General features: G+C 44.9%; 1 protein-coding gene across 2 annotated transcripts in view; it reads right to left on the bottom strand.

Moving 5' to 3' along the window:
- The window catches only part of LOC143995796 (NACHT, LRR and PYD domains-containing protein 3-like), a 136,397-nt gene that overhangs the window by 66,713 nt on the left and 55,116 nt on the right, over window positions 1-14,568 (bottom strand). For both annotated transcript variants that reach the window (XM_077490506.1, XM_077490507.1), the window contains exons 7-10: window positions 13,631-13,795; window positions 12,130-12,294; window positions 5,593-5,757; window positions 3,335-3,499 (exon numbers count right to left, since the gene is read on the bottom strand). In XM_077490506.1, coding sequence (XP_077346632.1) covers window positions 3,335-3,499; window positions 5,593-5,757; window positions 12,130-12,294; window positions 13,631-13,795 — 660 coding nt within the window. The remainder of the gene's footprint in view (window positions 1-3,334; window positions 3,500-5,592; window positions 5,758-12,129; window positions 12,295-13,630; window positions 13,796-14,568) is intronic.

Below are 14,568 nucleotides of genomic sequence, written 5' to 3'. Positions count from 1 at the left end.
ACAGAAAATGTCCAATCGGACCGTGTTGTCAGATAATCCGACCGTGTGTGGGCTTCATCTGACTTTTTCCGTCGGAATGTCGGACCGACAAAGTTTTAGAGCTGGGCTACAAAATTTTCCGACAACATGATCCGATCGGACTTTGTCCGATCGTTTGTAGAGAATTCCGATCGGACAAAGTGCCACGCATGCTCAGATCAAATTCCTAGACCAAAGCTGTTGGCTACTAGCCTGAACGTAGTCCCATCGTAACGAAATAACGTCATCACGTTCGGACGATCGGATTTTCCGTCAATTTTGTCTGACCGTGTGTATGCAACACCAGTTTCGGACAAAATCCGTCAGACAAAATACGATGGATTTTATTGTCAGAATGTCCGACCCGTGTGTACAAGGGCTTAAAGTGATTGTAAAGGCTCCTTTTTAAAAAAAAAATAACAAACATGTTATACTTACCTCCTCTGTGCAGTCGGTTTTGCCCAGAGCAGCCTGGATCCTCCTCTTCTCGGGTCTCTCTTCACTGAGTGGCCTCTCAGCCAGGAGCTTGTTATAGGTTGTCACCCAAGCTGAGTCAGAGCTCCATGTATCCATTCAGACACGGAAACCCTGAACAGGCCCAGTCCCCTCTCTCCCCTGATTGGCTGAATGACTGATTGACAAACGTGGGAGCCAATAGTGCCGCTGCTCTGTCTCAGCCAATCAGGAGGAGTGTACTGGATGGCTATGGGGATCGTAGACATTGCTGGAGAGAGAAGGAGGTCAGGTAGGTAATTGGGGGGTGCTGGGGACACTGCTACACACAGAATGCATTAAGATAAAAAACCTTCTGCCTTTACAACTCATTTAAGAGATACTCAGCGCAATGCAGAGATCAGTTAATTTAGTCCTCCATATACGGATATCAAAATAAGCCCTCAAAAAGCCATATGGTCTATGTTCAAAAATGGTTGCCCCAATGCCACGCCATGATGGACTTCCCGTGAGGTTGGGAATAGGGATGAGCCGAACACCCCCCGGTTCGGTTCGCAGCAGAACATGCAAACAGGCAAAAAATTTGTTCTAACACGCGAACACCGTTAAAGTCTATAGGACTCGAACATGAATAATCAAAAGTGCTAATTTTAAAGGCTTATATGCAAGTTATTGTCATAAAAAGTGTTTGGGGACCGGGTCCTGCCCCAGGGGACATGTATCAATGCAAAAAAAAGTTTTAAAAACTGAAGTTTTTTCGGGAGCAGTGATTTTAATAATGCTTAAAGTGAAACAATAAAAGTGAAATATTCCTTTAAATTTCATACCTGGGGGGTATCTATAGTATGCCTGTAAAGTTGCGCATGTTTCCCGTGTTTAGAACAGTCTGAGAGCAAAATGACATTTCTAAAGGAAAAAAAGTAATTTAAAACTACTCGCGGCCATAATGAATTGTTCGGTCCCGGCAATACACATTAAAGCCATTGAAAAAAACGGCATGAAAACTTTAAAATCATATATTTTCTTTTAGACATATTTAGATTTTCTTGGGGATTAAAATGTTTAAAACTCAGCTATAAGAATGTTTTCAAATTCTAAAATATATAAGGCCATTTATTGTCATTCCTACGAGAATATCTTGAAATTCTTCTTTGCTTTGTATCATCCGTACTTCAATATGTCTACTTTTTATTTCTGGTATCAAATAATTTGTTTTGTATTCTGTACATGCAACATTTAACATAAAATAAAAACTTTTGAACGAGAAAAAAACGGCATAGGATTCCCCCACAGTCCATTACCAGGCCCTTTGGGTCTGGTATAAAGATTAATACCCCGAACCAAAATGTAAAAAAAAAAAAATTGCGTGGGGGTCCCCCCAAATTCCATACCAGGCCCTTCAGGTCTGGTATGGATATTAGGGGAACCCTGCGCCAAAATTTAAAAAGAAATGGCGTGGGGGTCCCCCTCAAAATCCATACCAAACCTGAAGGTATGGATTTTAAGGGGAACCCAGCTCCAAATTTAAAATAAAAAATGTCCTCACAACCCTTGCCCGGTGGTTGCGGGGGTATGCAGGCGGGGGGCTTAACGGAATCGGGAAGCCCTCTTTAACAAGGGGACCCCCAGATCCTGCCCCCCCTGTGTGAATTGGTAATGGGGTACCCCTACCATTTCACAAAAAAGTGTCAAAAATGTTAAAAAATACAATGGCCGGTTTTTGACAAATCCTTTATTAATGTCTTCTTTCCCCGCTTCTTCTTCCATCCTCTTCTGGTTTTCATTCCATTTTCTCCTTCCTCCATCTTGTTGTTTCCCTGCTATCTTCCTCTGCTTCTTCCTCCGGTCTTGTCGTTCTTCCTCCAGCTTCTTCTTCCCCGCTTCTTCCTATGGACGATCCGCCTCTATGGGAGGCTCCCACTGTGTGACGCTTCTGTTCTTGTGACAGCTCTTATATAACTGGGTGATCGGGTGACCCCGCGCCCCTCTGACGCACAGGGACTTCCCTATGGCTACCCCTGTGGTGTCAGAGGGGGCGGGGCCACCTGTTTACGGGAGGACTGAGACATTTTGGAGGAGTAATAGTACATGCTTTAAGTATGAAGGAGGTGAGAGTTCTGTGAGCACAGAGGTGAAAAGACACACAGAAACAATCCCTAATATAAATGCAGGGCTTTTTTTCAGCAGGTATGCGGGGGGTGCATAAGTCCATCAAGTCCAACCTGTGTGTGTGATTACATGTCAGTATTACATTGTATATTTCTGTATGTTGCGGTCGTTCAGGTGCTTATCTAATAGTTTTTTGAAATTATATATGCTCCCTGCTGAAACCACTGCCTGTGGAAGGGAATTACACATCCTTACTGCTCTTACAGTAAAGAACCCTCTATGCAGTTTAACATTAAACCCCTTCTCTTCTAATTTTAATGAATGGCCACGTGTCTTTTTAAATTCCTAATCATTTTTGATTGTAAATAGCGAGACATCATTTATATACTGTAAGATTATTGATCCATTTGCACAATCTTTTGAACCATTATTGCAGAGGTTGCATGTTTATTCGTTTTATATTATACGTGTATTATATTTATTTATCCACTTTAGGTACAAGCAGTGCAGTACCATTCACCTTTATCTGTTAATTGTCAGCCAAACTATCACATCACTGAAAGCTGAAAAATGGCCTGACAATGAAGGGGTATTCGAGAATTAATAAAGTGGTTAATAAATGAATAATGACCCTAAATTCAACTAGCGTTCAACACTTGATAAAAACAACCCCCACTTCTTTTATTTTTTATATCTTTTAGTTGCAAATGGGCCCTAAAAAAAGTAATGCTTTAATCAATCTTGTTATACTTACAACAATTCCTCTATCCGGCTTGTGGGCAGAGCTGTCATCAGATCCCTTAAATGAGGACCCTTCAGATTGTTTCTACAAAGGTGAAGTTTGCTCAGTGTCTGGTTATTCCTTATTCCTGATGCCAGGTGGGGGCAGGAACTGTCTGTCAGGTGATTATCATTCAAACTGTAGCAGAAGAGAAGAAAACAATAGAAATACAATTTCACAGAGCAGGTTAGTATATATATATATATATATATATACACACACACACACACACAGTATCTCACAAAAGTGAGTACACCTCTCAGATTTTTGCAAATATTATATTATATCTATTCATGTGACAAAACTGAAGAAATTACACTTTACTACAATGTAAAGTAGTGAGTGTACAGCTTGTATAACAGTGTAAATTTGCTGTCCCCTCAAAATATCTCAACACACAGCCATTAATGTCTAAACCAATAAAAGTGAGTACACCTCTAACTAAAAATGTCCAAATTGGGCCCAATTAGCCATTTTCCCTCCCCGGTGTCATGTGACCCATTAGTGTTACAGGGTCTCAGGTGTGAATGGGGAGCAGGTGTGTTAAATTTAGTGTTATCGCTCTCACTCTCTCATACTGGTCAATGGAAGTTCAATATGGCCCCTCATGGCAAAGAACTCTCTGATGATCTGAAAAAAAGAATTGTTGCTCTACATAAAGATGGCCCAGGCTATAAGAAGTTTGCCAAGACCCTGAAACTGAGCTGCAGCACGGTGGCCAAGACCATACAGCGGTTTAACAGGGCAGGTTCCACTCAGAACAGGCCTCATCATGATCCACCAAAGAAGTTGAGTTCACATGCTCAGCATCATATCCAGAGGTTGTCTTTGGGAAATAGACGCATGAGTGCTGCCAGCATTGCTGCAGAGGTTGTAGGGGTGGGGGGGGGGTCAGCCTGTCAGTGCTCAGACCATATGCCGCTTACTGCATCAAATTGGTCTGCATGGCTGTCCTCCCAGAAGGAAGCCTCTTCTAAAGATGATGCACAAGAAAGCCCACAAACAGTTTGCTGAAGACACAGGGCATGGACTACTGATGAGACCAAGATAAAGGTATTTGGTTCAGATAGTGTCAAGCATCTGTGGTGGCAACCAGGTGAGGAGTACAAAGACAAGTGTGTCTTGCCTATAGTCAAGCATGGTGGTGGAAGTGTCATGGTATGGGGCTGCATGAGTGCTGCCGGAACTGGGGAGCTACAGTTCAATGAGGGAACCATAAATGCCAACATGTACTGTGACATACTGAAGCAGAGCATGATCCCCCTCCTTTTGAAAACTGAGCCGCAGGGCAGTATTCCAACATGATAACGACCCCAAACACACCTCCAATACGACCACTGCCTTGCTAAAGAAGCTGAAGGTAAAGGTGATGGACTGGCCAAACATGTCTCCAGACCTAAACCCTATTGAGCATCTGTGGGACATCCTCAAACAGAAGGTGGAGGAGCGCAAGGTCTCTAACATCCATCAGCTCTGTGATGTCATCATGGAGGAGGGGAAGAGGACTCTAATGGTGACCTGTGAAGCTCTGGTGACCTCCATGCCCAAGAGGGTTAAGACAGTGCTGGAAAATAATGGCAGCCACACAAAATATTGACACTTTGGGCCCAATTTAGACATTTTCACTTAGGGGTGTACTGACTTATGTTGCCAGCGGTTTAGACATTAATGGCTGTGTGTTGAGTTATTTTGAGGGGACACATTTACACTGTTATACAAGCTGTACACTCACTACTTTACATTGTAGACAAGTGCCATTTCTTCAGTGTCACATGAAAAGATATAATAAGATATTTACAAAAATGTGAGGGGTGTACTCACTTTTGTTAGATACTGTATATGGTACATGTTGGTGAGTGGTTTGGGTCACCATAGAAAATAACTTCTATTTAGACACACTAGTTCAGAATAAACAATGCCAGAAAGGCAATCTTGTAACAACCAAATCTTTATACATTTGGAGCATGCTACATGAGGCAGCATTTTCTGTTTCTAAAAAAAAAAAAAAGAAAAGATTTTGGTGAATGTTCTTGGAATATTCTTGGAATAGCAGTTGTGTGAATAATGATGTTTGTTATGTATTAGGTGAATGTTTCATAGAGGAATGCATTGTGAATATAAAGTGAATATAATACTTCCTCCCTTGTTATTTCATGTATTTATATGTTTTGGGTGCAAAACTGTTCTAGAAAAGAACTATTGCAAGTTGCAACCAGTCTTGTTTTACTCACTGTAATTCCTCTATCCGGCTTGTGGGCAGAGCGCTCATCAGGTCACTGAAATGAGGACCCTCCAGATTGTTCCCAGACAGGCCAAGCTCCCTCAGCGTCTGGTTATTTCTTATTCCTGATGCCAGGGGGGTGCAGGAACTGTCTGTCAATCTATTGCCATTGAAACTGTAATAGAAAACCAGAATGTTGAGAAAATAATACAGATAAAACCTCTGTAGAAAACTATTTTTACATTTTCATTTTACAAATTACAGAAAATGTAGGATGTTGGTCCAAACTAAAGTGATATTTAAGTCATATAATGTATATCTTAACTTGGCTGGTCATCACCTAGTATTTGATTTGGAATTTATCAGCAAGATCTCCCTACCAGAGTTTCTGAACAATTAATGTTTAGAATAATTTGTGTTTTTATGCTGCTGAGTGAAAAATGATGGGTTTTTCTTCCTCTGTTTTCCCCTGCAAAGTAAAAGCATAATGGGCTAGTATGCATCGCACAGCCCATTATGTGGCACTTACCTGCAAACAAAGCCTGCGGTGTCCCCGCTGGTGGCCTCATCCATCTTCGTCTTCTCTTTCTGTGGCCACAGACTCCGGCTCTGTGACTGGACACGTGACGTCACTCCCGCGCATGCGCGAGGGAGCCATTAGCCACGGCACTTGCGAGTGAAGAAACGGCATGGAGGGCTGCTTCTTCACAGCGCATGCACTGATGACCTCATCTCCTAAACGGTGCATGTTAAGAGATATTTCCACAACCTATAGATAAGCCTTATTCTAGGTAGGTAAAAGTGACACAGAGTGGTTTACAACCTGGCTGGCCGGGTAGCATGCTCGGATAAGGGTCTGATATGGACCTAGGGAGGACCCCCACGCCAATTTTTCGGCGTAGGGATTCCCCTTTAAGTCCATACCAGGTGGCGGGGCCAGCGACGTCTCCTTCGCGGGCCCCGGCTACCTGGAGACGCGCTCAAAATGAGCGGACTTTCCTCCGCGTGTGTGGGCGAGTCCGTTCATTTCAAAAGTACGGCGGATAGTCCGGCGGACTTAGTACGCCGTATTAGTCCGCTGAAAAAGTTCCGTGTGTGGGCAAGTAGCTCGTTCGGAAAGTCCGGCGGACAGTCCGGCGCAAAGTCCGCCAGACTAAATCGGCCGGATAGTCTGCTACGTGTGTACGCGGCATAAGATTACACCCTCTGGGTGGCTTTTATGAATTGTATTCGCTGCAACTAAATATATGGCATGTCAGGTAGACAGTTTCGGACAAAATCCGACGGATTTGGTTGCCGGAATGTCCGACCGTGTGTACAAGGGCCTAGACTTTAAAACACAAGAACCATTCCTGAACTCACATCAAGGACCTAGCAGATTAGTCATGAACAACACTTAAACACCAAACACCTCAATTGTTTACTTTTCTCTCTAAGTTACTGACTGGTTCCCCTTACAGTATAAGGTTCAACATTCAGTCCAAATAAAGGGCTTGTCATATTTCATGCACTTACCTAAACAGAAACATACAAGGACCCCCTCCTGGGGCTCCCATGGCATTACCCCTTCTGTGCAGGATAGGAAAACACTGAGAGGACAATTGTCTGGTTGGAAATGTATTACCGTATATACTCGAGTATAGGCCGACCCGAATATAAGCCGAGGCCCCCAATTTACCCCCAAAAAAACTGGCAAACTTATTGACTCGTGTATAAGCCGAGGGTGAGACATGCCTGTCCATCCCTGTGTGTGTGTCCGTCCATCCCTGTGTGTCCGTCCATCCCTGTGTGTCCGTCCATCCCTGTGTGTCCGTCCATCCATCCCTGTGTGTGTGTGTGTCCATCCATCCATCCATCCATCCATCCCTGTGTGTGTGTGTGTCCATCCATCCATCCCTGTGTGTGTGTGTGTCCATCCATCCATCCATCCCTGTGTGTGTGTGTGTCTCCATCCATCCATCCATCCCTGTGTGTGTGTGTCTCCATCCATCCATCCATCCCTGTGTGTGTGTGTCTCCATCCATCCATCCCTGTGTGTGTGTGTATCCATCCATCCCTGTGTGTGTGTGTCTCCATCCATCCATCCCTGTGTGTGTGTGTCCATGTGTGTGTGTGTGTGTGTGTGTGTGTGTGTGTGTCCAGCCTACCTGTGTCCCGAGCCTGTGTCCCGAGCCTCCGTCCCGTGCCTTGCCTCCTTGCCTCCGTCCCGTGCCGTGCCTTGCCTCCTTGCCTCCGTCCCGTGCCGTGCCGTGCCTTGCCTCCTTGCCTCCGTCCCGTGTCGTGCCTTGCCTCCGTCCCGTGTCGTGCCTTGCCTCCGTCCCGTCCCGTGCCGTGCCTTGCCTTGCCTCCGTCCCGTGCCTTGCCAGGATCGCCGCTCTTCGTCGGCGCCTCGGCGGCCATTCTAAAATTCAAAAGCCGCGCCTCCGCCTTCGCCTGTGATAGGCGGAACACTGAATTTCCCAGCAGCCTGTGTTCCGCCTATCACGGACATCGTCTCATCCTCGTCCGTAGTACGAGGATGAGCGGATGTCCGTGATAGGCGGAACACTGACTGCTGGGAAATTGAGTGTTCCGCCTATCACAGGCGGAGGCGGAGGCGCGGCTTTCGAATTGTAGTATGTCCGCCGTCTGTCTGCTCGATACGCTGATCGAGCAGTCAGACGGCGATGACTCGAGTATAAGCCGAGGGGGGCACTTTCAGCCTCAAAAAAGAGGCTGAAAATCTCGGCTTATACTCGAGTATATACGGTAACTCTTGTAGGACAGAGAGAACTAATACAGTTTTAAGCAGGCAATTGTAGGTCAGTGTGTAGGTGTCTTGTTATAGTGAAAAAAAACATCAGTTTCTAACAATTTAGCAGTTACCAGACTAAATGTAGTGCCATATTTTAACAAACCTTTAACAAAAATCCAGATAAAAATTAGTCAGTGGAACTGCCAGCAGGATAATCCTGGGGTTGGGTTTCAAGGAGTTGAAAAATAGAGTTTTAGCTCAAATACAATCAGTGGCAGCCCGTCCATACAGGGCGCACAGGCGCCGTCTCCCCGTCTGGCCCCCTTATCTACATATCAGTGGCGTCGGACCATGGATTCCAATGCAGGGTGTTTTTTGAAGCACCTGATTAGAGCCAGAGGCTCTAATAGGCTTAAAAAAGGATGGCCTCGGAGCACAGAGCATTGCGCTCCGAGCCCACCCAGTTGTGTGACAATAGCGAATTACTTTTCACTATTATCACACTACAGTTCCTCCCCGCCAATCAGAAGGCAGGTCTGTGAGACTTGTTTCCCGATTGGTCAAAGCGTCGGACAATCCTATTGGATGCCTAGTGCTTTGGCGGAAGAGGAGACACACTGCGGAGGAAGCTAGAATCGCGGACTCTGGAGCCACTTTGACCGCTGCCCACACTCCAGGAGAGGAGGAGAGGACACCACAGGCCAGGGGCAGGCTGGGCCGGGGGGCAGGGTGGAAATTTCCCCCCAGGCCGTCTTACTTTTAATCAAAACAGCCGCTGTTTGCTGACACTTTTTTTTTTTTCTTTGAGGAAGTTGGCCGCCGATTGGCTGTGTTGCTGCTGCGCTGCATTCTGGGAGTTGTAGTCTGGTGGGTAGAGACTGGAGGGAACTGAGCAGCACAGCAGGTAACTCCAACTCCCGGCAGGGAGACCAATCACTTCACAGGGGGGGCGGCCAGCAACTTCAAGCCATCATTCTCCTGCTGCTCTGTTCCTAGCAGCTGCACCTGCTTTGTGATAACTCTCCTACTGGCTGCAATGTATCACTCTTCACTCCTATAACCTCTCTCTCCTTCCAGGACACATCACGTTTGGTTTGTTTCTGTTTAGTTTCTTCCTTCATTTTTCCCAGGCTGATTTCACTCATGCTTCATCCCCCTCCCCCTCCCTCTGTGTACTCATCTCTCCCGGCCGGTACAATCTTGCTGTAGGTAAGTCAGACTCTCCTTGCACCAATTTACTTATCTTTTCCCCATTCATTTTATCCTCTCTTCTGTTTTGTAATTCTGCTCTCCTCATATAAATCACTGTAGCCTGTCAGCTCTGGGCATTCCACACATGTACTTGGGCTGACACCCTTTCCATCCCAGCTTACTTTTACCTAATACAATAGTTCTGTCAGAATCATGCCTCTAACACATGCAGCCCTTCACTCTCTTATACTACAGAATTAGGACTTTTTCACACTAGTGCAGTGACTGCCATTTTTCCACACTGGAAAAATACCAGTCACTGCTAGAGCACATAGAATACAACTGTTCTCTATGTGCTCCATTTACACTGCAGCGCAGTCCAGAGGTGCAGTAAGCTGCAATAAAATACAGTAAGGCCAGGTTCACACCGGAGCGATGCGGGAACGCCGCAAATCCGCAGCGTTTTCCCGCATCGCATGCCTCCCGCCGGCAGTTCACACTGCCCTATGCGGACTGCTGGGAGTGTCAGTGAAATGTTAATGACACCCCCAGATCAGTCCGCATATCGCAGTGCGATCTGCAAACTCGGACAGGAATCGGATCGCATGGTGTGAACACCCATGCGATCCGATTCTGCTGCGGACCAAAAAAAGGGTCCCGTGCGAGTTTGCGGCGGGTGCGATGCGAATTCAGCCATACTATCTGTATGGCTGAACTCGCATCGCACAGAGATCAGATGTGATTTGCACTGCAGTGCGGTGCGAATCACATCCAGTTCTCGCTTCCGCAGCAGTGTGAACCCAGCCTTATTCTACATTTTATCACAGTGCACTGGATGGCACTGACATAGTTATCAATCAGTCCTTCTCAAACTGACAGCAATGCAGCAGCATTTTTTTCCTTCCAGTGACCCCACAGCACGTCACAAACATTATGGCACTATTACCCCGATTCCCTCCTCCACCTGGGGGGGGATGCAGTTTGCTATCTTTGCCTGGGCACTGGATGACCTTGTCCCCGCACTACACAGAGGGATCACCTGCAGAAAAGACTCGGGAATGGTACAGTACATGATGTCCTGTTGGGAGCTGGCCATTCCCTGTGGGTCCTGCTGGAACTAATCATGGCCTGTTGGCAGTGGCGGCCGGTGCTAAAATATTTTGGGGGGGCAAACAAACTGAAAAAATGTGAAAAAAATACATCATATGCAGCCACTGTGCCATCAAACGCTGCCAGTGTGCCCAATGCTGCCAGTGTGCTAAAATCTGCCAGTGTGACGCCCGCTCGCCTTCTGCCCTGCACTTACCCTGTCTTGTGGGGCAGCAGGTGACAGCAACATGCGTCTCCTGCACTTCTTCTCCCGTCAGGCGTCCAATAGCGGCACCTGTTGTTTCAGCCAATCAGGTGACAGGTAACATGACCTGAGCAACCTGATTGGCTGTGAGGCAGGTCAGTGTTAGGAAAGCAATGTCTTTGGTTCTCTAACACACCAATGAGTAATCAGCCCACTGTTTTTCCCTTTCGGAAGCCTATTAGAGCCCATGGCTTTAATCAGGAAGCCTATTTGAGCCTATGGCTCTAATCAGGCATTTCCAAAGAAACTCTGCCGCTGTAATTCATATGCATGGCACCCAACAAGGGACCAGGCACATGAATAGGGGGCAGCAGCGGCGACCATAGATAGATTTATGCAATGCATGAATCTATGTGAGAGAGCAAGTGACACGGGGGCGGCGTTCCTGCGCCTTTATGGACGCACCACCGCTGCCTGTTGGTCCTACTGGGAGCTGGCTATGGCCAGTGGCCAGCAGGACCGAGAGGTGAGCAGGACCCACGGGCTGGGAGATGGGCATGCACCTGTAGGTCCTGCTGGGAGCTGATCATGGCCTGTAGGGCTCTGCTGGCTACTAGCCATGGGTAACCTTGTAATACAAGGTGGGCATAGATAGTGAACTGATTCGGGGTTAAAGTGGGCCACTTGACTGGACTTGCCCCCCAGGCCTAAGGCTGTCAGCCCTCCCCTGCCACAGGCCCGCCACATGAGCTGGTAAGTGCCGGAACGCCCGCACAAGGGGGGGTTGGTCTGTTTCAGTGCCATGCCACTACCACAAAAGAAGAACTCGAGTTCCAGTTGCCACTGAATACAATATCATATAAGGAGACATTTAAAAACATTGGGTGAATTCAGGTACATTTGCCAAGAGTATATTTTCATTGCTATACCTTTTCATATATGCAAATTGTGGAATTAGGAAAATATTTGGTGAATTTGTATCACATATACAGAGAATGTGGATGAGCCGTTTGGGTCTCCATAGGACATCGTTGGGAAATACATGAAAAGAGGGGTCAATGTCATAAGAACAATCTTCTAACAGCTGCCACTGGATATATTAGGAGACTTTTACATCGATTCTCAAATCCAGATGCTGATGAATGTTCTTAGAATGTGGGAATTATCTTTGTAAATCATGATGTTTGTTACATATCGGGTGAGTGTTTCACAGATGTTGGCTTTATGGTAAATGTTAGAGTTGACTCTTTATAAAAACACCCCAATTAAATTTTTTTATGTTTTGTATGTAAAAGTGTTCCTGAAAAGGTTTGTCCTGTTCTACTCACTGTAATTCCTCTATCCGGCTTGTGGTCAGAGCTTCCATCAGATCCCTGAAATGAGGACCCTCCAGATTGTTCCCAGACAAGTCAAGTGTCCTCAGTGTTTGGTTATTTCTTATTCCTGATCCCAGGTGGATGGAGGAACTTTCTGTCAGGTTATTACCATACAAACTACAGAAGAATAGAAGAATGAGAACAGAAAATTATTTCAATAAAATATTCCACAATATTGTCTCTTAAAGAACTTCAAATAAGTATCTTATATTTTTCATTATATTTTATTTTAGTTATTCTAGACAGATTCTAGTCAGATTCCCCCCAATCTAAATATTAAAATCGATTTTAAGGGGGTCAATGCAACCAAAGTTGGCATTTCAGTTCTAGGTTCAGTTCAGTGGGCAGAGTCACCTCCTGGTTCACCCTGCCAGAGTTTCTTGCTTTGTTTGGACCCACCTTGGAGTTTTGCCTATTCCTACCAACCCCAGGATGTTCCCACTTTGGCTGTTCCTTTGTCTAAGTCAGGGTCTCCAAACATTCTAAGCAATGGGCCAGTTTACTGACCTTCAGACTTTAGAGGGGCCAAACTGTGGCCAGTGGAAGTAGAAAATGTCCCAACGTCAATGGTAGTAAACAATTCCTGAGGCTTGGGGGTCAGAAGGAGTAAAAAAGCACAAATGGTTAATAGGAGGAGGGATAATTCCCCATCATTATAATTGGTGGGAGGAACAGTGCCCACTGGTATCATCAGAAGAAATAGTACCCCATTGTTGATGTCAGTAAGAGGAACAATGCCCCATTATTGGTGCCAGTGGAAGGGATGGTGCCTGAACCTTGTTGACAGTGGGAGGAATAGTGCCTCATATCAGTGGGAGCCTAAGGACTGGAAAAAAAGCAACCAAAGGACCACATCCAGTCCAAGGGCCACAGTTTGCACACCACTGGTCCAAGTTTTGAGGCAATTTTATAATCCTACAGTACGTGGAAAACAGGCATGTAAACCTAGAAACTCCACACAGAAAACATTCACTGGAATCCAAGAGAGCCACCAAAAAAGTTTGCTGATTTTTGTGTCCAACAACTCATAAAAATTATAATATTCGTTTTTGGATGGATTGCACCTATAACAGAAGTTGTTTTGGGATAATAGACTATTTAAAATCTGCTATATTCTAGCAGTCATAGGATTTCAATTAAAAAGCACTGTAATGTAATTTAAAAATGTGCGCCAATCTATATGGCTTTGGAAGTCCAAAGTTTGCATAGAAGAATAAAAAAGGAATGGGAGAAGGAGTAGAAAAAATGGCAAAAGGGGAGTCTGGTGATGTGTAAATGATACATGACTGTCTCACAAAGCTCTCTGTTCCGTTTAGCAAAGAGAACTCAGTGGACTACCACAGAATGCAATTTAAAATGTAGGCTGTGGTGTACATAGCCAAGCAAAGTGTTGTATCCTCACATCCTTTACATCCACGTTGTAGATTAAAATCTCATGTATTTTTCCACTCACATTAACTCCTCTATCCGGCTTGTGGTCAGAGCTGTCATCAGCTCTCTGAAATGAGGACCCTCCAGATGGTTCCAGGACAGGTCCAGTCTCCTCAGTGCCTGGTTATTTCTTATTCCTGAGGCCAGGTCGGTGCAGAAACTGTCTGTCAGGTTATTATTATAAAAACTATGGAAGAGAAAAATGAAAATACAATCTTTAATATAATTATGCCCTTTTTTGTTACATTTTATTTTACTCTTCTTAAAGTGATTGTAAAGGTTTGTTTTTGTTTTGTTTTTCTTTAACCACTTCAGCCCCGGAAGAATTTACCCCCTTCTTGACCAGAGCACTTTTTGCGATTCGGCACTGTGTCGCTTTAACTTAGAATTGCGCGGTCATGTGACGTTGCACCCAAACAAAATTTACTCACAAATAGAGCTTTCTTTTGGTGGTATTTGATCGCCTCTGCGGTTTTTATTTTTTGCACTATAAACAAAAAAAGAGTGACAATTTTGAAAATTACAATATTTTGTACTTTTTTCTATAATAATTATCCCCATTTCTTTTTTTAAAAAGCTATTTTTTTTCTCAGTTTAGGCCGATATGTATTCTTCTACATATCTTTGGTAAAATAAAAATCGCAATAAGCGTATATTGATTGGTTTGCGTAAAAGTTATAGCGTCTACAAAATAGGGGATAGATTTATAGCATTTTTATTACTTTTTTTTACTAGTAATGGCGGTGATCTGCGATTTTTGTCATGACTGCGACATTATGGCAGACACATCGGACAATTTTTACACATTTTTGGGACCATTAGCATTAATACAGTGATCAGTGCTATAAAAATGCATTGATTACTGCATAAATATCACTGGCAATGAAATGGTTAACACTAGGGGCGATCAAGGGGTTAACTGTGTTCCCTGGGAGGTGATTCTAACTGAAGGGAGAGGGA

This window comes from Lithobates pipiens, unplaced genomic scaffold (genome assembly GCF_037356315.1).
Source record: "Lithobates pipiens isolate NorthernLeopardFrog02 unplaced genomic scaffold, aLitPip1_a1.2 Scaffold_19, whole genome shotgun sequence".
NCBI lineage: Eukaryota > Metazoa > Chordata > Amphibia > Anura > Ranidae > Lithobates > Lithobates pipiens.
The sequence above is the reverse complement of the archived record's forward strand: the minus strand, read 5'-3'. Positions and strand labels throughout refer to the sequence as shown.